This window comes from Akebia trifoliata, chromosome 2 (assembly GCF_017979445.1).
Source record: "Akebia trifoliata isolate Shusen 1 chromosome 2, ASM1797944v1, whole genome shotgun sequence".
NCBI lineage: Eukaryota > Viridiplantae > Streptophyta > Magnoliopsida > Ranunculales > Lardizabalaceae > Akebia > Akebia trifoliata.
In genome coordinates, this window is record NC_141376.1 from 24,818,112 (window position 1) to 24,843,278 (window position 25,167).

At 36.1% G+C, this 25,167-nt stretch overlaps 2 protein-coding genes across 2 annotated transcripts in view; one reads left to right on the forward strand and one right to left on the reverse strand.

Annotated features, from left to right (window-relative positions):
• Positions 1–3,854: 3,854 nt before the first annotated feature.
• On the forward strand, positions 3,855–6,469 carry LOC147409965 (RHOMBOID-like protein 2). Its single transcript, XM_086432037.1, has 5 exons — positions 3,855–4,386; positions 4,507–4,522; positions 5,335–5,404; positions 5,616–5,976; positions 6,086–6,469. Exons 1-4 carry the CDS (start codon positions 4,100–4,102, stop codon positions 5,864–5,866), a joined length of 624 nt encoding a protein of 207 aa, XP_086288163.1. The 5' UTR covers positions 3,855–4,099; the 3' UTR covers positions 5,867–5,976; positions 6,086–6,469.
• Positions 6,470–10,200: 3,731 nt separating this feature from the next.
• The window catches only part of LOC147409966 (putative pectin methyltransferase QUA3), a 46,753-nt gene continuing 31,786 nt past the window's right edge, over positions 10,201–25,167 (reverse strand). The window contains exons 3-5 of the mRNA XM_086432038.1: positions 11,251–11,316; positions 10,958–11,168; positions 10,201–10,854 (exon numbers count right to left, since the gene is read on the reverse strand). Of these exons, the coding sequence (XP_086288164.1) occupies positions 10,742–10,854; positions 10,958–11,168; positions 11,251–11,316 (390 nt within the window). The 3' untranslated portion in view covers positions 10,201–10,741. The remainder of the gene's footprint in view (positions 10,855–10,957; positions 11,169–11,250; positions 11,317–25,167) is intronic.

Here is a 25,167-nt window from a genome sequence, read left to right on the forward strand (position 1 = left end):
CCTAAGGTGCGTTTGTTCCAAGCCTTCTCAATGAGATGCATTAACATTTCAGTCAATGGCTTGGAAGGAAAGAAAGTTTTGGGTTGAGGCAAAGAGAACTCTGTAGGTACTTCGTACTGTTCTGGAATAAAATTAAGATGGTAAAAAGATGTTTCCTTTAGTCCAATTAGACGAACATAATGGGATCCTTTGGTTCCTAGAACAAGGGGATCAATCATCCACCAAGGACATCTTAAACCGATATGATGGGCAAAGCGAGAGTCTAACCATTTGCTCCAAGCCTTGACTGAGTTGTGACGTACTAGCAGGTTTCTTTTGAAAAAATATTCTAGCCCATACTCGAGATTTAAAGGGACATCTACAATTTTGAGATGGTCACAAAGCTACATGTAGAGTAAGTAGGGACTTCCTTAAAAGCTTACCTGCTCACCATTTTTATGGCATCTAGACCTGAGAAAGTTTCAACTAGGATAAGAGGTACAGGGTTGACTTTCTCTAAAAGTTGAGAGGCTATATCTATAAAGGACTCAGGGATAGTTTGGCCATCACTCTCGGAGGTCAGCATTTATTGGGCTAGGATTCCTAGGCATAATCGATAGTCTCTAGTGGCTCACCATGCTTCTAGTTTTACATTGACGGGAAGAATGCGGGAGCGATACGGGCCCAGTAAAGGTACTAAGTCCAATCTCCCGTTATGGACTAGGGCCTTGGCTTCCTCCTTGAAAATGTTCAGTCATGTGGCGAGGGCACCAGAATATCCGATCTTTAATGAGGGCCTGACTAGAGATCCTGAAGTAGATATCCCCATGTAGCCACAATAATCCTTGTGAGTGGGGCACAAGTGCATATGTCTAATATGGAATATGTGAAGGTAGGGGTTCCAACGTTTAGCCATAGCACGTAAGAGGTTTCATTTTATCTCAAACTCGTGGAAGTAGAGAGCATTCCTCAACATGAATTTCCCAAAATTGATCTTCTCTACAGGGTGCATCCTTATGATGGTTGTTTTGACTAATTGGTCGATCGGGTTATTGCTGCGACCAACATCCTGATTTAACACAAAAGGGTATTTTAGTATTCTTCCAAGGTCCATGTAAAATATCTATTACTTTTCTTTTTATTTTCTTTTAGAAAATATTTTTCTTTCGGAAAATCTTGTTTTTATGGAAAATATTTTTTGAAAAATATTTTTTCTTGGAAAATATTTTTTCTAGAGAACACTTCTTTTGGAAAATACTTTTTCTGAAAAATACTTTTCTTTTGTAAACCATTTTTCTTCTTTGAAAATGGGTTGAAACCTGAATTTAGAAAATAATTTGATTTTCATTTTGATTTAAATGACCCGGTCCGTCATGATTGTTGGATTGAGATGGACTGGGTCATTATTGTAAAAGAATGAATTCTTTATTGGGTCGGTGCACCCATTTTAATCAGGTAAAAGAAAAACTTTAATCCTTAAGGACAACCATACATTTTGAACTCATCATCCACATCATTCACATACATTCATCAATCACAAGGTCCAATAAATAACCCGGGAACACCCAATAAGTTTGAGTCGTGACCTATAGGGAAGATTTCTAGACTCTAAGCTTACTACGTGCAATGCATTTTTATCTGGCCACCCTTGCCCAAGCACACCTATATACCTCTTGAGCGTACTCAATCAGAAGGTACGTGGTGACTTTGTTTGATATACCGTATAGGTGATAATCTAAAACTCTAACTCACTTTTCTGAAGTTAAAAACAACCAGTTGAGAGGTGGAGCGTGATGCTGAGCAAGGGTCCCACTTAAATACCTCTCGTCTAGAATAGACGTAATCTATCCCCCTCGTACAATAGGGTACAAGGGGGTAGGATCTTACTTAGGCACCGGTTTTGACCAAGAAGTGTAATTGATGTACTTGGATTATCTTTGATATACCTACGGGTATGAGTCAAGAGTTGTAGTTTTCATAAATGGTTTGGCATCCCACGAAGGGACCAACCACGTACTAGTACTACGTTGGCAAACGGGACATGTGACTGTATGGCTCACAATAGGTCAAAGGCTCAGGTCGCTCCAGCCTGGGTGCTTCGATATACCTTTCAGAGGCACCTGATCAGATGGTATTGATGCCCCAGTTTGATATACCCTACGGTACGTGACTGGAGTTGTGGTTTTCATGAATGACGTCGCACCTCCGAAGAGACTGGGCCACGTACCAGTGCCACGTTGGCTATATGGGAAGTGCGTGCAAAATAATAAACATGCTAGTGGTGTGTGCCAAACAGGGTGGGGTGCGCCCGGGGCCTTTTTCAAACAAATGGCCAACAAGTGGATCGTTATTGACATACGAGCTTTTACCAGTGTCACCCCAATTTCCATGTAAATCATTAAATAATTACTATAATTAAGATGACATTAGAACAATTGGTGTGTCAATAACAACTCACAAAGAATCCAGAATCGTTCTTTATTTAATCATAGAGTGGGTTGTCAGTTAGTCCTTTTATTTTTGCCGTACTTGCCAAACATCCGTGTTTTCATATTATAGGTAAAAAAAACCCGGTTGCCTCATATAATTATCAATCTCATCGAGATGGATTGAATCAATTGGCTCAAAACTCGACTCCAAGCAGGTTCCTCTTTTGGAGCGTGGACCGTACCATCACAATTAAGCAAGGACTCACAAGACTAATCTCAGATATTCGATTCCATCATAATTCCTGATTTTCGCCCAATCTTCCATATTGAAAGATCTGAAATCTTGAAAGACTGCTCAGATAAACAAATTAAAACTCAAGCTCATGTTTTTACCGAATCAAACAGCCTTTAAAATCGAAGAATAATTTCCCAAAACCCATTACAACCGAGCCAAAAACCCAAAGTGCAGCGGTGAATTTCGGCTGCAACTGGAGATTTCAAGAAAAAATTAACTACTGGAAAAGGGAAAAGGAGAGAAAACTCCATTGCAATCTACTGGGGTATCCTTCTCTCATGATTTCAAAATCAGATTTAAAAAAAAAATTAAACCACTGCCATTAATGACCCATTAAAGCTCAAGATTGAAGTGGAAACAGTCTCCACAAACTCTACTAGCCATGGCTTCATCCATGGTTGATCTAATGATCACAAGGTTTCCCATGTTACAAGTTCAATTAAAAATGAAATAGAGTAGTTCTTTATTCAAATTCGAAACAAATAAAAAAAAATGATTTTGTTTGTTACCGATGTGAGCTTCTAAAAGAAAACTTTTCTTTGATCAAGATCTGGATATTTTGCTCCAAATCTTGAATCGATCAGATTTATGGATCGAGACTGATCAGATTGAGTTGGCTCTCCAACCTGATGAAGACGATGAACTCAGGTCTAAACCGTTTGGGAAGATGGAGTGGAAATAAAAAAAAAACAAATTTTATCTATAATACACCACTCATACACTCATATGTTGTTGTTAAGATGGTGCGAAAATTGAAATATATGACATTACTCATGGCACACCAACCCAACCAGCACGCTGTTGCTACTAACAGGATGCTAAAATCTCTTTTTTTTCTTGCTGTCAAAGGACAACACACTTTGCTTACAAAAAAAAAAATTGAACACAAAAAAATTAAATAAGCAAAAAAAAAAAAAAAAAAAAAAAAGCAGAAAAAACATAAATGAAAAAATTATATATATGGGTGACATTCTTACGACAACCATTGCTACTCACATCGCGACAAACGAAGACAGCCGTTCGATATTCGCAAGATCCATGGTCCAGATCGCGTCTTCGTTTTTAAACAGCACGTGCTGTTTTAACCACTTAAATCTTACATTATTTAGAAACATCTCCCCGCATCTAATCAAAATAAATAAAAGCAATTTCAAATCAAACTTCTCTCTACCTCATCGTCATCTCTTCTGCGACTCAAACCCTAACATCTCCATTCAACGACGATGCAAATCAAGCGACGAAGCCAGGTGAGAAAAATCCAATCATTATTTCAGCTTCATCTCCTTAAAGACTTCACCAATTACCTTACGAGTAACTCTTCTTCTCTTAATCATCCCAAATCTATCGATCTTTGATTGTTTCTTGAAATATCAAAGTTTAGAGAGAGAGAGAGAGTATGGCGGGTAATGCTCTTGAGGATAGAGGAGGAGAAGCCAAGAACAGAGGGAATGGAAAGTACCCATCTTATGTTCATTTAGAGCAGAATTCGGAGAAAAGATGGACTTCATGGTTTATACCCATGTTTGTGGTGGCCAACGTGGCTGTGTTTGTAACGGCTATGTACATCAATAACTGCCCCAAAAACATAGAGAGATATCAAGACAAGTGTGTTGCCAAGTTCCTCGGCAGGCTTTCGTTTCAGCCCCTCAAAGAGAATCCCCTCTTTGGTCCATCTTCTTCCATGTAATGTTTCTTACCCATTTCTCTGTTTCTCTTATTTCTTCTTGTTTTCATTTTTTTTAACTTAATTTATTGGTTTGTGTTATTCTGTGCTAATTTGGCTCATTGGGTTTTGGTTTTTAGATGTTTGGTGACATGGGTTTGTCTTATTTGGGGATGTTTTTTCTTGTGAAATTGTTTCTATGTGATTTCCTGATGTAATCTGATGTAACTCTGTCTGGTTTGATTTTCATTTTTTCGATTGGTGAGCGTGTTTTTTTATAATAAGATCAATAACTCGATGATGGTGGGAATTAGACCCATAGACTTTACGAACTAAGCTAGTTGGCATCTTCTCTGTTTTGATCTTATTTGGTCATGATATGGTTCTCGCAAGTCATTTATGCAAAAATCATGATTTCTCAGAATTAGAGGCCATTTAGGGATGTGTGATAACATGTTTGTCTTGACAGAAAATGTGAATTAATGGTCAATGTACATATTGTGTCTATAAAGTGTAGGATACATGTTGCCTTTTACATGCATTGGAGCATAGTTTGGCAAATTGGGGTTCTTTTTGTGGCTGGTCTCTAGTTGTCTCAAGTACATAGGTTTGCTGAACCTAGTCTAGATTCAGACTAGTCAAGCGCACACATGTGAAAAAACAAAAACAAAAAAATCTGCTTATCAATGTAGTGAACGTGCTATGTCTGGTATTTCTTGGAATTTGCCTTGAACAACAATTTGGTTTTGGTAAGCCTAATTTTCATAATCTTCTTATCAATGTAGGTGGTTTGGGTTTCGTTCTTTTCTCTTCCATTACTTATGCCATTAATATTTTAAGCGATTTTAATATTCTTCATGGTATGATGTTTCAATGCTGATTGGGACAATCTACCTCTTGTCTGGATTTGGTGGGAGTGTCCTATCCACTCTTTTTATTAGACAAAATATCTCCGTTGGTGCCTCTAGTGCTCTGTTTGGACTTCTTGGAGTGATGCTCTCAGAGTTTTTTATGAACTGGACTATTTATACCAACAAGGTGAGCATTGCGTTTATGACATTTGTTTTCTTTCAAAATTTATCTACTCTTTTTTGGTAATAATAGTATATTATTATGGTCATTATTGATATATTTAACAGAAGACAACCTTTTCGAACATAATTGAAAGAAGGAACATGATACTTTCACCTGACCCATAACTTTTTGGACAAGGTTTGATGATGATGATAAGCTTCTATATTTGTAAAAGTTGTTAAATTAAATACTGTTAATGACTCTTATAGAAGCCGTGATAACAGGGCGATTTGCATATATTCATGTGTTTTATTAACATCTTACTTTCGTTTCTTTCCCTTACAGGCTGTAGCACTAGTGACACTCTTGTTCATTATTGCCATCAATTTAGCCATTGGAATATTACCTCATGCCGATAATTTTGCCCGTATTGGAGGATTCTTGATCGGTTTTCTTCTCGGTTTTGTTTTGCTTCTCCGTCCCTAGTTTGGTTAGATGGAGCAACATAATATTCCACCGAATGTTCATGTCAAATCCAAATACACATCACACCAATACATATTGTGGGTTATTGCATTGATTTTGCTGATTGCATGGTAAGTTCTACCATCCCAAACATATATTATTTAGGTCAGGTGTTATAGTATACTAGTATATTCTAGCTTTGTGGAAATCTATGTCCATTACTTCTTGCAAACTTTGCAGATTTGCAGTGGGACTAGTGATGTTGTTTTGGGGAGAAAATGGGAGTAAGCAGTGCCATTGGTGTCATTACTTGAACTGTGTTCCCTTCTCAAGGTGTAAGTGTGAGAGTTGATTGATGTTTGTCTCTCCCATTTCTCAAGTCTTCACGCCATCCGATCTTTACTTTTTTTTCCCGTTCTTTCAATTACTTTCACATGTGTACATGCATAGCTTTAAGAATTGATTTATTTATTTATTCTATTTAGATCTCAAGAGTGTTGTAGATAAAGGGCTAATTTTGTAATTCAAGACAATGCGTTGTTAACATGTTTTCTCAAAGTCAAATATCAAGAGGGCCGAATCAAAATATATTGGACCCTGAGAGGCATATCTAATTAACAATATCATAAATGTAAAACCCCGAGTTCTCGATTCGTATCTTGAGGAAAAATAAATAGTGAAATTTTGAGAAAATCTCGAAAGTGGGACTTAGGGATAAAATTTTAGGATGTTTCTGATCATTTTTAATGGAATCTGACCTCACCATTGGATTCAAAATGATCGAAAAACATACTTGTGCCCGTAAGCACGTTCAAATGCGAGTTCGAATATAAAAGTTGCAAAATCCTCGATTACCGGGACGGACCAGGCTAACATAGTGATTTTTTGTTAGAGCAAGAATTAGTAAGATTCGATTATACCATTGGGTTCATAATGAAAAATTATTAAACATGGACTATTTATTTGTCATTTTTGGAGATCAAGAAGTTGAATTATCGTAAAAAACGAAAACGACATTAATTTCAAGGGTCACCTCAGGCCAAAAATATAATTTTTGTTAGAGATAAAATTTATAGAAATTGACTACACCATTAGATCCAGAACGAAAAATTAGGCGAAATAGAGGATTCGTTTGTTAATTTTGAAGTCCGGATGGTCAAGTTATCGTCGATCAAAACAATTGACAAAATACCGATTTTATCCCAAATTTTATATAAATAAAATTTTAATAATTTTTTTTATCAATTCGTCTTCTCCAACCTGTCCAATAGCCAACAACCAACGAATTTATAAAAAAAAAATTATTTTTTTAAAAACTTCAAACGTAGAATCCTCACAAACGGCTCGTCGTCGACGATCGACGCAGAAGGGAGAAACGTCCGCAGCCTCGACATCTACAAAATTCACCCAATATTTTTTCGTTTCACTTTCTTTTTCACTCGATATCATCGAAAATCAGTCGTACGTATATATGGAGATTTCGTAATTTTGACTTCGGATTTCATCTGTTTCGGGTTCAAATCGTCCTCCGTTGCAGAAGGGAGAAGGGATGAGTACATCGAGATCTTTGAAACCACCGGGTCGGTTTCAAAAATTAGCCACTTCGAAATTTGATCCATCTCGATTTCCGTGCCGATCGCCTCAATTTCCGCGCACACGCTTCGATCATTTCGCCTAGAGATTGTAAGGAACTTTCAATTTCTATTAGTAATCGTAGATTGTAAAAATTGCATTTATGATTTTATCAAAAAAATTTCGATGTATTTCTAAAATATAGAATTCTTTTGTTATTTAAAAATTCATGCCAGAAATTACATGTTTGATATGTTTAATTGTATTTTTTAACAAATTATACGTGGGTAGGGTATTTTAACGGGTTATTTCTATCAATTGGGTCTTGTGCACTGCTCGGACCCCGTTTTGATAAAAAAATTTGTATTTTTTTTCAATATTATTGATAAAAATAAATTCTTCAGTTGGAATATGTGATTTAATATTCAATGAACTCATATTGAGTTGATGAATATCAGAAAATAGATATTTTATTGAAGAGATTGAAAATTGTAAAAATCGAAAAAAAAGAAAAAGGGTATGAAACGGTAAAATGTTAGAGTCACACCCGAGGGGTAATGTCTGCATTTTACGTTGTTGTGTTGTGTGTAGGTTGGTGAACAGATATCCAGGGATAATATTACTGGTTGCATGTTTATTTACTTTCTGTTAGCACGAGGCACTGTTTACGTTTCCGTTATGTTATTTATTTTAGGCCGGGTGGCTACACTTGTATGGTAGGAAACTGGATATCCATTCTCAACCTTGTGTTGTTAATTTCTCTTTTATTTTCAAATGAAAATAATATATATTTGTAGTTATTTTGTGAGCTATTAAAGAGTTTGTGAATGCCTGAAGAGATAATGCGTCATATCATCCGGAGTGGTGTACTATCCTGGGATGTACGGTAGGAACCACCAAGCTCATACGTGGTATGGGACGTGTATGAGAGTGGAGTCACAACTGGAATCCGGGATATTCCTCTCTATCTTTACCAGTGAACTTGTAATGTAAAGGTGATCGTATACGAATGGTTTGTATATTTGGGAATCACATGTACGCTTGATAGGCATAGACGAAGATGATTAGTCAGTGATCACTAACAATCTATAGTAGTTGAACGTTCTGACACATCGAAAAGAGACCCATTGCTTACGGTCACGTCAAACGGCCAGCCTGAGCCGGATAAATGGTCAACTAAGCGTGGTAAACAGCGATCAACCACAAAATCAGGAACTAAAAGTCAGAGAAGAATTGTAACATCATGTCCCGACTGGGAGCGATCCAGTCGTGAATCCCAACTCTATAATTCTAATACTCCACCATTGTGTATTATGTATCTGTTGCTTATTTTGATATATAAAATGAAATGCATGTTTAATGTTTCCATTTGATTAATTAGATTTGTATAAAAAAAGAGAATGTTATAGTGAGTACTGTTGAATGATGTAATGTGAGTTTTAAAATGTTTAGTTGCTCATCCCTGGCTATATGTACCAGTTAATCGTAGTTTATTCTGTAAAATTTTATATTGTTAAAATGATTTAGTATGCTTATTCGTTCATGCTAGGAGGGATTATTGGCAGAAATTGTTTGTTTCCTTACTGGGTAACCATTGTTACTCACCCTTTCCTTTTCTACTTTTTTTTAGTTTTAGATTCAGAACTTGGCGAGACAGGTATAGAGCACGAATGATGATCATCTGGTTGGTCAGATAGACAACCAGATTCCGTTACCTGGTAAGTACTAGGGCTATACCCCCTAGTGGTGTCAGTTCCTCCAGGTAGTCTTATGGATTCTGTCTTGAGTGTTAGGAATTCTGTTAGAGTGAGGAATTTTGTATAATCCTGTATTCTGGTTATTCTTCCGCACTCTGATATTTCGTACGTTATTAGACGTATATAAGCTTCCGCTAGTATTATATTTTGTATATATATGAAGGATTGTATGTCGTTTATCAGGTACATGTTGAATGCCTTGGAATGTTAACATAAACAGAGGAGATCAAGCCGAAATTTCGAGGTGCCATCTAGTACCTCGAGATCTGACATGGGGATTTGTGTTAGCGTTTGGCGGGCACCACAATAAAGGAGGTGGGTAAAAAAACAAATGGGTCCTCTGGATCTCCTTAGTGATTTTGGGAATATTATTTCTAAGGATGCCCACTATGACAGTGTAATTTTTCTGATTGGGGGTTTGCCTAACCACCCATAAATAAATAAATAAATCTAAAACTATAAATATATTGATATAGAGCCCACAATAAATTATGAACCATATTATTGAGTTTGTATTATATTATTAACCTCTGCAATCATATCTTACCCTTCAACTAGTAACTTCTTTCTTTCTAAATAGTTATTTCAATTCAATGTAGTTTTGATTTTTGAACACAATAATTAAATTTTCTAATTTTTTCAAAATTTTGGACCCTCAAAATCCTCCCACCATAATAATATGTATGACTTGAAGTCTCAAGGAAACTAATCTTGACAGATCTCTCCTGCCATAGTATTCTTTCAATAAATATAATTAAGGATGACCATCACTCCGCCAGATCGAATCCACTTTTACAATCAAATTCTAAATCACATATTCTTTGAATAAACGTGGGAACGACTAAATCCCAAAGCCCATCTTATTTCATTCAAAACCAAAATGTTTCTCAAGTTTACCGGATGCAAAATGGAATAGAAAAGATAGGCCTTGGAAATAAGAATAAATAAATATTAAGGAAAAACAGCACTTCTACTAAGAAATAAAAACAAAAACAAAAAAAAGAAACACGTGGGGGGAGGGGGGAACTGATGCTGTGGACAGTTTTTTCTTTGATTTGAAAAAGGGAAAAATCTTAAATCTATATTGTAAAGAACAGAAGGTCAAGTTAATGGAAAACTGATTCTAGCTTCGAAAAATTCTTGGTTGCTACAATAATTCTTTCATTCCCATTCGATTTTGGTTGTTTTTTTATGCACGATGGTTGTCTACCTTATTACATGAGCAATCTGTCCCACTTTATTAATGACTTCAGGAGAATCTCGAATGACAAACTGGTTCTTCTGGACACAACATCCGATCAATCTCCACCATCAACCCGACGAGATTACATCTGCAACCAAAGTTCCAAAACTCTCAATAAATCATAACTTGATTAAAAGATTCATTAGAAAAGAAATGAAATAATCCACATCTTTAAAATGTGTTTCATCATGAGATTGTACATCGTTCAATAATTAATTGAAACACAAATGCGCAATTAGTAAAGGTTGATGGTCCTAAGTAGATTAACTCTTGGTCAAGCTAGGATATTTTCTGAGCGAGTTGATGCCAGAAACATGAATAAGATCATAGGTTTGAGGATACGTGGAGAAAGGCTCGCCACTGTACAGGGGGACCAAAAATAACAAGGTAATCCTCAAGTCGAAGTAACTGATCAACTTGAACAAAGTATGTTCCATCTGCAAAGGTAAACTTTCTTATTGATCAGAAAAATGCCTCAAAGTTGAATATCAAAAGTGCATAATATTGCATAACAAAACTTCCAAGAAAGAGGTAACTCACTGTAGGCAGTAAATGGGATCAAACATTGAGAACAGTGCACCATGTCAAAGGCATGTGCAGGAAATGGCAGACGGCGAGTGCCAAGCATGGCAAAAAATGCTGGTACTCTCCTTTCTAACGTAAACTGTATTTGTGCTTTGTGAGAATCTCTTGGAGCAAACGATAGCGTTAAGATGTCCTCCTTAAGAAGGTAACCCCCAAAGCTGGCAACCTACATGAGAACAGATATATATGATTTTTCAAGAAATTAATTACTAATATAATCTCAAAGTTACATAGCAATACACTCATACCCCACATACCATATCCAGAACTGTCCTCAGAACCCCTCCACTTATAGGAATATACTGTCCAAGTTTTTAGATAACTAAATAATGACTTTTTTTTCAATAAATGAATGTTCTATATTTATGCAAAAATATAATTAAATACCATTTTTTGATAATTTTCTCTACATAATATTAAGAGTAATGATAATCTAACACCCCCATGTGGCATACTCAAAATACTCTCCTAACGTGGGATGTGCCAAAACCATAGATTTTCTTTCATAGGGATACACTACTGCACCAATTTACGGGGATGTGCAGTTGTGTATCCCGAGGCATGAAGTCTATGGGTCTAGCACATGCCACGTCGGGAGAGTATTTTGAGTATGCCACATGAGGGAGTTAGATTATCACGACTCTAATGTTAAATGCTATAAAAAAATTATTTATGAAACAAATCAATTCAACAATTTCTTTGCATATTCTAGTAATATGGACTCCAATATTTTGCATGCCCAACAACAGCAAAGAAATATATGCCTTTTAAATGCCTTCGGGTCTGATACATAAACCCCAGCTGTTTTTATGTTTATTCCTTGTGCCCAAGCATTTTTTCAGTGAACCTAACCTTAAAGTCTGCCTCATGGCGCAAGCTTCACAAGCCTTTAAAAACAGTGTCTTGGAGTATGCCACTATCAAAGCACTACAAGAAAAAAGTGAATTTGGAACAAAATTATGAAATGGGTTATGACCGTTTTTTATGAAAAACGGGTTTGAACCGTTTCTCTATGAAGGACCGTTTCATAAATCAAATTTTAGATCCGTAACCTCTTGAGAAGCCTTCCAGGATTTCAAATTCGAATAGGAACGAAAGTGACGGAAACCCTAACGAAGCTCAATCTTCGTTTTCAATCAACTATTCTTTGATTTCATCGTGTTTCTCGTACTCTAACGAAGCTCTATCTTCGATTTTCATATTATTCTTCGATTTCTCACATCAGATCTTTCTTTCTCAGACCCTAGCGAAGCTCCATCTTTGTTTCTTAGACCTAACGAAGCTCTATCTTCTTTTTCGATGAAGTCTTCTTCGATTTCTCAAATCCTCAAATCCTACGAAGCTCTATTTTCATCTCAATCAGTCTCAGACTCTCAATGCATAGGTGGAGAGGAAATTTTTTCTAGGATTTTGGTTTCTCTTTGTGATTTCAAGTTCTGTTTGAGGATTTGTACCAAGCTTCAAGGTACGATTGTTTATTTGTAAAAATATTTTATAGAGTTTTTGATTTTTTGATTTATATTTTCAATGTTTTTTATTGAATTTCAAGTTCCAGGCTCATTCATTGGCAAGAAAACGCCGAATCTAAGCAGAATCCAATAATTTTTAAAAAAAATTCAAGATCTGAGAAGGATTCCTATCCATTTTCGATGTATGATCCTAATTTCAGGAATTCTACCCTTTAGTCTCTATTTTTTGTGATTTATGCATGAAAATCAAACATTTCTAGTTGTTTTATAATCCAATTAGGCTAATGTTCATGATTTTATTGTCATAATTGAGGTATTTAGAAGAAGATTTTTAAGGTTGATAAGCATAATTTTTTTTTTTGTTTTTTCACATGTGTGCGCTTGACTAGTCTGAATCTAGACTAGGTTCAACAAACCTATGCACTTGAGACAACTAGAGACCAGCCACAAAAAGAACCCCAATTTGCCAAACTGTGCTCCAATGCATGTAAAAGGCAACATGTATCCTATACTTTATAGACACAATATGTACATTGACCATTAATTCACATTTTCTGTCAAGACAAACAGATTATCACACATCCCTAAATGGCCTCTAATTCTGAGAAATCATGATTTTTGCATAAATGACTTGCGAGAACCATATATTTTTTAAGGTTCTAATACAGCAAACAAGCTTTTTATCAATCCATGACCCGTACCAAATAATCCAAGAACCTTTTGACCCCTCAACTATATCGATCTAAGGATTTCCCTCACTTTAAAAAACATCAAGAGACCTAAAAAAGATAATCCATTTACGCTACACATGCCTTAACAGACAATATAACTAGAGATAGATTTGAATGACAAAATATAACCAAATAGCTGGGATACGACATAGAGGAAGATCGGCCTCTGATCCTTGGGTATCCCAATTGAACCAGCAAAGACAATCTAATAAATAGAATATCCTCTCTGAAAGCGCCCTCGATCCGCGGGGTGCGCGGATCCGCTTTTGACCCTTGAGGTTTGGAAGTCGCCACCTAGTTATTGTGGTCTAGGAACCATACTGACTCTAACATGGATAAAAGAACTAATCTACCATAAAAAATCTGAATTCGGGGATCAAGTTACGGGGTTAGAAGGTGTTAGGCACCAACCCCGCCCGGCCAAAGCCGGTCTCTACTAAAGTCCCAAGTAAATTACATTGCTAAAACCTAGATAAAAAAAAAAATAAATAAATAAAAATTTACCTTTCCGATGGCAAGGACTTGGTTCCCTCAGATCTGACAAAAAGAGCTCCTTGTACCGTGCTCCCTTGCTTCGTTCTGTTTCCAGATTTGACTTCGGATATCCGAGGTAAGGTATCTCCTTGTTTTTTGAATCTGAACTCTTAAGTTCGTTGCGGATTTGGGGGTGTTTTTAGAAGGCTTTTGGGTGTTTTCTAGACTAAAATTGAAGGAGGGATGTTAGTTAAGGAGTTGGGACTCCAAAACTAGGGTTTATGGGGGGCTAGGGGAGCTTCTAGACCTACTTCTCTTAGGGTTTATAATTTGATACGAAAATAGGGTGTGAGCACCTCTATTTATAGATATTTTTAGGGGTTGATTTGGATAGAGTTAGTGTTTAATTAGAGATCTTTTAATTAGAGTTGTGTTTTAGTTAAAATTGTTTTAAGTAGAATTGTGTTTTAATTAGAATTGTTTTAGGTAGAATTGTGTTTTAATTCAAATTGTTTTAGGTAGAATTGTTTTTAAGTTAGAACTCTATTAGATAGAGTTATTATTTAATTAGATCTCTATTATGACTTTTAGTCTTATTTGATTGACTTTTAATGTTTTGACTTTAGTCTTAATTGATTGACTTTTAATATTTTGACTTCAGTCTTGCTTAATTGACTTTAATTTTGACTTCAGTCTTACTTGATCGACTTTAATACCTTGACTTTAGTCTTGCTTGATTTACTTTGATTTTTGGAGAACCCTCTTCCATTATTTCTTTAATTCTTTGGACCCCCAAATGGAGGGGTCCTTAAAGAAATATCCCACGAACCCTCAACAATTTTGCCTGAGAGCCCGATTGATCGATTTTTTAGGTTCAAAATTTTAAATTAATTTCATTAATGCTTAAATTTAATTATTTAATGTTTTATTTATTAATTTCGAATTTTTTAATTATGAAAATTATGAAATTACCGTTTTGCCCCCGAAGAGGACTTTTCACGTTTTAAGTTTGTTTTTAATGTTCTAGGATGTTTTAGAATCGATTTTTCGTAAGGAATTCAATGAAAATATTGGTTTGTGTCATTTATGAAAATTTTTATGTGAAATGATTGTGAACTTTATGAGGGGCATTTTTGTAATTTTGTCAAATTCTGTTAAAATTGGTGAAATGATCTATTTGGTTTTAATTTGTTATTTTATGTGTTCGAGAGAGTTTTCCTAAGCGTAACGTAGGCTCTAGGGTTGTTTTGATGTCAGGGGTATTTTGGTAATTTGATCAATTTTTAGTGATTTTTATCGTAAAGCTTTTTTTTGGTCTGCAAGATGATGATTTCTATGTTTCTGGGGTTGTGTTTTCCTAGCGTAGCGTGGTTTCTAAGGTTTTGTCAGTTCGAGATACCTCATCCGGATTTCTGAAACACATCTGGTAACAAAATAAAGCAACGGAATACACATCCATCATTGGGAATCCTTGCGATCGGGTTGACAAGTTGATTAATCAGGCGGATGCAAAAATGGGGTGTCTACAGATGCCCTTCTTTGGCAGAGGGTTGAAGCAAACTAGGTAGCAAATCTATCTTGGTAGGTAGTGCGATATCCGAATGCCAAAGCTAGTGACAGTTCATTTTGCAGCCTGATTTAGCAATTCGTCAAGGTGTTCGGATCCTTGAGGGTAAAGCTCTCCCCGAATTAAAAGGTTGTCAGGTCCTTGAGTGCTAACTCTCACTGATGGCGTCAGATCCTTGAATTTTAAAGAATTCTCCCTGACTAAAAGAACAAGTATGCAAGTGTGTGCACTGTGTGAAACTGAGTAAAATCTGAGCATAAACTAAGCATAACTGAGCATAAATTGAGCATAAAAAAATTGAATGTCTTACTTTACCTACCATGGGTGAAAGAGTAATAAACAATTTTTTTTGGAAAGTTTTACTCTACCTACTCGGGGTGAAAGAGTAATGAACTATTTTTTCTAGGAGTCCTACTCTACCTACTCGGGGTGAAAGAGTAATGAATTCTTTTTCGGGAGTTTTACTCTACCTACTCGGGGTGAAAGAGTAATGAACTATTTTTTCTGGGAGTTTTACTCTACCTACTCAGGGTGAAAGAGTAATGAACTATTTTTTCTGGGAGTCCTACTCTACATACTCGGGGTGAAAGAGTAATGGACTTATATTCTGGGAGTTTTACTCTACCTACTCGGGGTGAAAGAGTAATGAACTATTTTCGGGAGTTCTACTCTACCTACTCGGGGTGAAAGAGTAATGAACTATTTTCGGGAGTTCTACTCTACCTACTCGGGGTGAAAGAGTAATGAACTATTTTTTCTGGGAGTCCTACTCTACATACTCGGGGTGAAAGAGTAATGGACTTATTTTCTGGGAGTTTTACTCTACCTACTCGGGGTGAAAGAGTAATGAACTATTTTCGGGAGTTCTACTCTACCTACTCGGGGTGAAAGAGTAATGAACTATTTTCGGGAGTTCTACTCTACCTACTCGGGGTGAAAGAGTAATGAACTATTTTCGGGAGTTCTACTCTACCTACTCAGGGTGAAAGAGTAATGAACTATTTTTTCTGGGAGTTCTACTCTACCTACTCGGGGTGAAAGAGTAATGGACTAATTTCCTGGAGTTCTACTCTACATACTCGGGGTGAAAGAGTAATGAACTATCTAAGTATAATCTGAGAAAACCCTCGGCGATATCTGACTAAGCATAATCCGAGAAAGCCCTCGGTGGCAACTGGCTGAGCATAATCTGAGCAAACCCTCGATGACATCTGGCTGAGTATAGTTCGAGCAAACCCTCGGCGATAATTGAGCAAAATCCAAGATAACCCTTGGCGGCATCTGAGCAAAATCCAAGATAACCCTTGGCGGAAACTGAGCAAAATCCAAGATAACCCTTGGCGGCAACTGAGCAAAATCCAAGATAACCCTTGGCGGAGATTGAGCAAAATCCAAGATAACCCTTGGCGGCAACTGAGCAAAATCCAAGATAACCCTTGGCGGAGACTGAGCAAAATCCAAGATAACCCTTGGCGGCAACTGAGCAAAATCCAAGATAACCCTTGGCGGAGACTGAGCAAAATCCAAGATAACCCTTGACGGCAACTGAGCAAAATCCAAGATTACCCTTGGCGGAGACTGAGCAAAATCCAAGATAACCCTTGGCGGCAACTGAGCAAAATCCAAGATAACCCTTGGCGGCAACTGAGCAAAATCCAAGATAACCCTTGGCGGCAACTGAGCAAAATCCAAGATAACCCTTGGCGGAGACTGAACAAAATCCAAGATAACCCTTGGCGGCGACTGAGCAAAACTGGCAAAGGAATGAATGAATTTTGGAGAAAACTGATTAGAACGAATCGGAGAACGAATAAATCTGGAAGATAATGAATCTGGAAGAGAAATGATTGATTCCAAGAATGATTGAATCTGGAAAAGAATCTGGAGAACGAAAGAATGTTATATCTCCTATGTGAGATCCAATATGCTTTTGTTTGAACCTCAAGGATTTATCAAAAAGTTTTATGAATTTAAAACCTGAGTTTTTATTTCTTTTGAACCTCAAAAGTTTTTCGAAAGAACTGTTATCAAGAGGGTAACCTTACTTTGGGGTTCCTATTATTTTTTAGGATTAACATTGCTCGAAGACAAAATGCCCCTAGTTTGACAATGACCATGGCCTTGAAAATAATTGAACACATCATAAAAAAATGCCCCTAGTATAAGGGGGAAAAGTTACATTAACAAAAGAAAGAAAATGCCCCTTGTATGAAGGTTTGAAATAATTGATTACCACAAGCGCAATAAAGACTCAACTTTTAATTTTGATTAATTTTATTGAAGGTTTTGAGTCAGGCTCAAGAGTACAAAATTATTTCCTTTCGAGACTCATCATAGAATTCACCCTTATCTCCCTTGGTTCACTTGGGGTAGTAAACATTTTCAGATCGATCGTAGACAAGATACTTGGGGCTTCTGAGTCTATGCCTGGTTTAAGCTAAGTATTGAACTTGATTATTCGGACTTTTGATGTTTCAGCTCGGACCGCTTTCAGCTTGGGATTTTCTTCTGTTTTTCTTTGTTGCTCTAACTTTTGCCTAGATCACCTTTTCAGGTTTTCAATCTAGCGAGCTTGCTCTAGCTTTTGCCTAGATCGCCTTTTCAGGTTTTCGATCTAGCTAGCTTACAATTTTTTTCTTTTTTTTGCTCTAATTGTTGCCAAGGTCGTCCTTTCAGATTTTCAACCTTGCTAGCTTACCTTAATTTTTGCCTAAGCCGCCTTTTTGGGTTTTCAACTTAGCAAATTTTTTTCTTCTTCTTCCCTTCTGAACTTCTGGAGTTGCTGTCTGATCATGCTTTGCTATCTTCCTTGACTTCTCGCACGGTACTTAGGAGGACTTTCATGGGTAAGCTTAGGACTGGGTATAAAAAGAAAGGAATCTTGAGGCTCAAAAACCTAAATGCCCCTTGTGTGGCATTTCATTTAAACTTTTTTCTTGAATTTTCTTCCCCATTTTGGATGATATTTCTTTCTCTTTTGAATTTTTATTTTGATTTTTTTTTTTTTTTTTGTGTGGGGAAATAGATTTTTATTTTGATGTGGTCGGGCCTGAAGTAACTTCTCAGGTTGCCTACGTACCCCAGAATTTTGGGATCAGACTAAGACGTAGTTCGAATTTCCCTCCCCTAGGTTAGGTGATCGGGCTGAGAAAGAAAAAGGCATCATTTTTTTTTGAAAAGGCTGCAAAGGGCTAAGAAAGGAGATAATGAACTGGGTAGCAGGAAAATTGATTCGGCCAAAGATGGCCTCCTTAAATGTAGTACCATTTGATCCGATCAAGGTAGTTGACTCTGGTAGTTCACTTCCATCATGATCTTGAAGTCTGACGACTTTTCCAGACAGTATTTCCTTAATGAATGAATTTTTCCAATTTAGACTTTCTCCTATAATCGAGGAGGAGTGTTCAATTTTCTTTGAAGTCTGATAGTTAAATCTTGACTTGTAAATGATGAGCTTTGAACTTTTTGTCAAATGCACGGGTGACTCTTCTTAGATAAGCTTGCACGTGGTACAGGGCTTTAACTCGTTTTCTTCGATCAAGTTTAATTCTTCATACTGCTGACGAACCCAATATGTTTCTAACAAATGATTTTCCAACAAGACCCTGAGAGACAGAATTTACATTTCAACTGGTAAGATTGTTTCCATATCATACACTAGAAAGTAGGGAATAGCTCCAGTGGAAGACTGTATTAAGTATGATGTGCCCCTAGTGTGAATGGTAACTTTTCTCTAACTAATCCTGGTGTGATTGACGCATTGTCTTGATGATTGTTTTGAGATTTTTTTACTAGCTGCTTCAACCTTTTCATTAATCTGAGGACGGTAGAGATAATGTGTGATGCCGGATCTTCAACTTTGATCACAGAGTAATGATTTATGCTTTGAAGTACGACCCATTATCAGAATCAGTTCAAAAGGTATCCCCATATCGATTGATAATATGTGATTTGCAACTCAAGATGTAGTGAGGATAGCACTGATACATTTTATAACATCTTCTTTGATTCCATTGATATAGACGAGTATCTAGTCCATGTTGAACAACACTCAAGCTTGTACCTAACATACCCTCATATGATCACACGAACAAGTCTTTTGAAATTTCTGAGAAAATTCATTATCCCCTTGTGTTCCTCTAGAGATAAGATGGTTTCTATTTGAATCTCTTTAGGAATTTATTTCTGTTCCGAGGTCAATGACCTTTGCTTTCTTGAGCCCGACTCTTATCTTCTTGTCTTTGAATCTAGATTATTAGTTAATTCGTTAATGCGCTCGAGATATTCAAAAATTTCTTTATCCGATCAATTTTAGATGGGGCAACAGACACCTCTATAGACTCGATGATCTAACTTGACTCAATAGGAAAAAGTAAGCTCAATCTAAGGAAAATATGACATTGAAAAATTTGGACTTGAGCTAACTCAAATGAACTCATGAAAACTCAATACAACTACCCACAATGGGCTTGATTAGGACTGAGGACTGAGACATTGCTTTCAAACAACAGGATTGAGGCACTATGATCTTCATGGAACAACTGTGCGATATTGAGAAATTTTGAGGTCATTTCTAACTGTTGACTTGATATTGACGTTTACTCTAACTGACCGGATTTACAACCCTAGCTAGAAGATGGACGATTGAGCTTAGATACAATGATAACCCTTAAACCTCTTTGAAGGTGAATTTAACCAATTTCAGTGTCACCCCCTTGATAACATTTTAAATTACCCTGAGATTTTATTGAATTTTGTGCACCAATCCATTAAAAAATTCATCCATTCAATGATTATTCAGAAGAAAAATAATTATGTTGCACTCTTGAAAAATATTGGAAAATAATGTTTTTATTTCACAAATCTGATTATTTTTTTGCAACATTTTTTGGTAGTTTTCCAAGGTCCATAAAAACTTTTCATGCAAAAATAGATCTTTTGGAAATTATTTATCCTTCTTTTTCTTTTCTTTTGGAAAATATTTTCTTTTGGAAAACATTTTTTCTTTGAAAAATAGTTTTTATTTGGAAAACATTTTCTCTTGGAAAATCTTGTTCTTATGGAAAACATTTTCTAGAAATCATTTTTTTTCTTAGAAAATATTTTTTTCTTAGAAAATCTTTTTTCTTAGAAAACATTTTTTCTAGAGAAAACACTTTTTCTGGAAAACACTTCTTTTGGAAAACATTTTTTCCTAGAAAATACTTTCTTTTTCTTCTTTGAAAATTCGATTTCCATTTTGATTTAAATGGCCTGGTCCATCATGATTGTTGGATCGGGATGGACTGGGTCATTATTGTAAAAGAATGGATTTTTTTATTGGATCGGTGCACCCATTTTAATTTTCAAAAATAAAATTTCTTTGGTCCTTGAGGACAATCATGCACTTTGATCTCATCATTCACATCACTTACATACATTCATCAATCAACGGACTCCATTCAATAAACAACCCGGGAACACCCACAATAAGTTCGAGTCGTGACCTATTGGGAAGGTTTCTAGACTCTAAGCTTACTACATGCAATGCATTTTTTATCTGGCCACCCTTGCCCAAACACACCTATATACCTTTCGATACGTGGTGACTTGGTTTGATATACCGTATAGGTGATAATTTAAAACCTCAATTCACTTCTCTGAAGCCAAAAACAGCCAGTTCGATCTCCAGTTGAGAGGTGGCGCACAATGCTGAGCAAGGGCCCACTTAAATACCTCTCGTCTAGAATAGACGTAGTCTATCCCCCTCGTACAGTAGGGTACAGCGGGGCAAGATCTTGCTTAGACACCGGTTTTGACCAAGAAGTGCAATTGATATACTTAGATTACCTTTTATACCTACGGGTACGAGTCAAGAGTTGTAGCTTTCATAAATGGTTTGACATCCCACGAGGGGACCGACCACGTACTAGTACTACGTTGGCAATCGGGACATGAGACTGTGTTGCTTACAATAGGTCAAAGGCTTAGGTCGCTCCAGCCTGGGTGCATCAATATATCTCTCAGAATCACCTGATCAGACGGTATTAATGCCCCCAGTTTGATATACCCTAAGGTACGTGACTGGAGTTATGGGTTTCATGAATGACGTCGCATCTCCGAAGAGACCGGGCCACGCACTAGTGCCACGTTGGCTAAATGGGACGTGTAAGTGAGTAAAGCAGTAAACGTGCATGTGGTGTGTGCAAAACAGGGTGGGGTGTGCCCGGGGCCTTTTTCAAACAAATGGGCCCATGGGTCCAATCAAGCCAATCAAGAGAGGATATTAAATCATACAAGTGCAAGCAAACATCGATCAGGAACATACTCATATGGTTTAATTCAAGCTTTAAACGTGCACATCTCTAGCATTCATCAATTAGCAAATCAATTAATAAATAAGGGCCTATAATAATTAATTAGATCTAATCATCGCAATAGGCACAATTTTTATAATTTTTAAGGTCTAATCAATGATCACTTTTAGGTGATCCAAAATAAATCGAGATTCCAATAGGTGTTACATTGATGATAGAATGACAATGGTTGAGATGAGCTCACTCTCAAGAACATTAATTGTGCCAACATTAGATAAATTCAGATTTTCTGTGAATTAGGAAAATACAATCTGAACTTGCATCGATGATATCTAAGGCTCTCGATAACGAAATCGAGTGAACTCAAGTTCTAAATTAATCTACTCGATGAGATCTACATTTTATTAATAGATGTTCAGACTTAGTTCTAACCAGAATGTTCTGTAAAAACGTTTTAACGTTGCTGTCCCAACTTTCATTCAGAAAAAATTCCAGATTTACAGATTGAAATTGCATCGATGATATCTAAGGCTTCCAATAAAGAAATTGAGTGAACTCAAGTTCTAAATTAATCTACTCGATGAGATTTACGTTTTATTAATAGGTTCCCAGGTTTAATTCTCACTAGAATGTTCTGTAAAAAAGTTTTAACATTGCTGTCCTAACTTTTATTCAGAAATAATTCCAGATTTACAGATTGAACTTGCATCGATGATATCTAAGGCTTCTGATAACGAAATTGAGTGAACTCAAGTTCTAAATTAATCTACTCGATGAGATCTATGTTTTATTAAGAGGTTTCCAGACTTAATTCTCACTAGAATGTTCTGTAAAAAAATTTTAACGTTGCTGTCCCAACTTTCATTCAGAAATAATTCCAGATTTACAGATTGAACTTGCATCGATGATATCTAAGGCTTCCGATAACGAAATTAAGTGAACTCAGATTCTAAATTAATCTACTCGACGAGATCTATGTTTTATTAATAGGCTCTCAGACTTAATTCTCACTAGAATATTCTCTAAAAACGTTTTAATATTTCTGTCCAACCTTCATCATTCCATCAATTTGAATCTTTCATTATTTATGGGTCATCAAAAAGTGATCCTTAATTGAAAAAAAAAATGCAATACCCAAAATCATCTACAATCAAAAAAAAAAAATAAATAAATAAACAGAAAAAATAAATAAAATAAATCCAACTAAATAATAAAAAAACTAGGTCATCTTGGCAATGCTCCCATACTTGGGGTTTTTCAAGTTTGATCCTCAATAGTCCCCAGTGGAGTCGCCACTGAAAGCGCCCTCGATCCGCGGGGTGCGCGGAGCCGCTTTTGACCCTTGAGGTTTGGGAGTCGCCACCTAGTTATTGTGGTCTAGGAACCATACTGACTCTAACATGGATAAAAAGAACTAATCTACCATAAAAAATCTGAATTCGGGGATCAAGTTACGGGGTTAGAAGGTGTTAGGCACCAACCCCGCCCGGCCAAAGCCGGTCTCTACTAAAGTCCCAAGTAAATTACATTGCTAAAACCTAGATAAAAAAAATAAATAAAAATAAAAATTTATCTTTCCGATGGCAAGGACTTGGTTCCCTCAGATCTGACAAAAAGAGCTCCTTGTACCGTGCTCCCTTGCTTCGTTCTGTTTCCGGATTTGACTTCGGATCTCCGAGGCAAGGTATCTCCTTATTTTTTGAATCTGAACTCTTCAAGTTCGTTGCGGATTTGGGGGTGTTTTTAGAAGGCTTTTGGGTGTTTTCTAGACTAAAATTGAAGGAGGGATGTTAGTTAAGGAGTTGGGACTCCAAAACTAGGGTATATGGGGGGCTAGGGGAGCTTCTAGACCTACTTCTCTTAGGGTTTATAATTTGATACGAAAATAGGGTGTGAGCACCTCTATTTATAGATGTTTTTAGGGGTTGATTTAGATAGAGTTAGTGTTTAATTAGAGATCTTTTAATTAGAGTTGTGTTTTAGTTAAAATTGTTTTAGGTAGAATTGTGTTTTAATTAGAATTGTTTTAGGTAGAATTGTGTTTTAATTCAAATTATTTTAGGTAGAATTATTTTTAAGTTAGAACTCTATTAGATAGAGTTATTATTTAATTAGATCTCTATTATGACTTTTAGTCTTATTTGATTGACTTTTAATGTTTTGACTTTAGTCTTAATTGATTGACTTTTAATATTTTGACTTCAGTCTTGCTTAATTGACTTTAATTTTGACTTCAGTCTTACTTGATCGACTTTAATACCTTGACTTAGTCTTGCTTGATTTACTTTGATTTTGGAGAACCCTCTTCCATTATTTCTTTAATTCTTTGGACCCCAAATGGAGGGGTCCTTAAAGAAATATCCCACGAACCCTCAACAATTTTGCCTGAGAGCCCGATTGATCGATTTTTTAGGTTCAAAATTTTAAATTAATTTCATTAATGTTTAAATTTAATTATTTAATGTTTTATTTATTAATTTCGAATTTTTTAATTATGAAAATTATGAAATTACCGTTTTGCCCCCGGAGAGGACTTTTCACGTTTTAAGTTGGTTTTTAATGTTCTAGGATGTTTTAGAATCGATTTTTCGTAAGGAATTCAATGAAAATATTGGTTTGTGTCATTTATGAAAATTTTTATGTGAAATGATTGTGAACTTTATGAGGGGCATTTTTGTAATTTTGTCAAATTCTGTTAAAATTGGTGAAATGATCTATTTGGTTTTAATTTGTTATTTTATGTGTTCGAGAGAGTTTTCCTAAGCGTAACGTAGGCTCTAGGGTTGTTTTGATGTCAGGGGTATTTTGGTAATTTGATCAATTTTTAGTGATTTTTATCGTAAAGCTTCTTTTTGGTCTGCAAGATGATGATTTCTATGTTTCTGGGGTTGTGTTTTCCTAGCGTAGCGTGGTTTCTAAGGTTTTGTCAGTTCGAGATACCTCATCCGGATTTCTGAAACACATCTGGTAACAAAATAAAGCAACGGAATACACATCCATCATTGGGAATCCTTGCGATCGGGTTGACAAGTTGATTAATCAGGCGGATGCAAAAATGGGGTGTCTACACTCTCAAGCCAACAACACATCCATGTTGGCTGTCTAGAGACTAGAGTTGCCTTTTATGTTCATATGCAATCAGAATAAAAGTAAGAGATTTCTTTCCTTCAAAAATTGAAAGATCAAAACCTCAGATCATCACTTGAGTCCCAATAACTTAAATGACGTGACGATATTGGCTAGTCTGGATGAATTCAGCCTCAATTCACAATGTTTCTTCAAAGAAATAGGCTTAATAGGAACTAGAACATCAATCAAATACAGTTTTCATGACCAAATAAGATCAAACCAGTGAAGATGCCAACTAGCTTAGTTGGTAAACTCTATGGGTTTAATTCCCACCATCATCGAGTTACTGATCTTATTAAAAAAAAACACGCTCACCAATCGAAAAAATGAAGATCAAACCAGACAGAGTTACATCAGATTACATCAGGAAATCACATAGAAACAATTTCACAAGAAAAAACATCCCCAAATAAGACAAACCCATGTCACCAAACATCTAAAAACCAAAACCCAATGTGCCAAATTAACACAGAACAAGACAAACCAATAAATTAAGTTA

Excerpts from the sequence above, each read along its gene's own strand:
- LOC147409965 (XM_086432037.1), top strand. The coding sequence starts at position 4,100 with ATGGCGGGTAATGCTCTTGAGGATAGAGGAGGAGAAGCCAAGAACAGA. Across the intron at positions 5,405-5,615 it reads GGACTATTTATACCAACAAG|TTGTTAAATTAAATACTGTT; the intron begins GTGAGCATTGCG and ends TATTTGTAAAAG.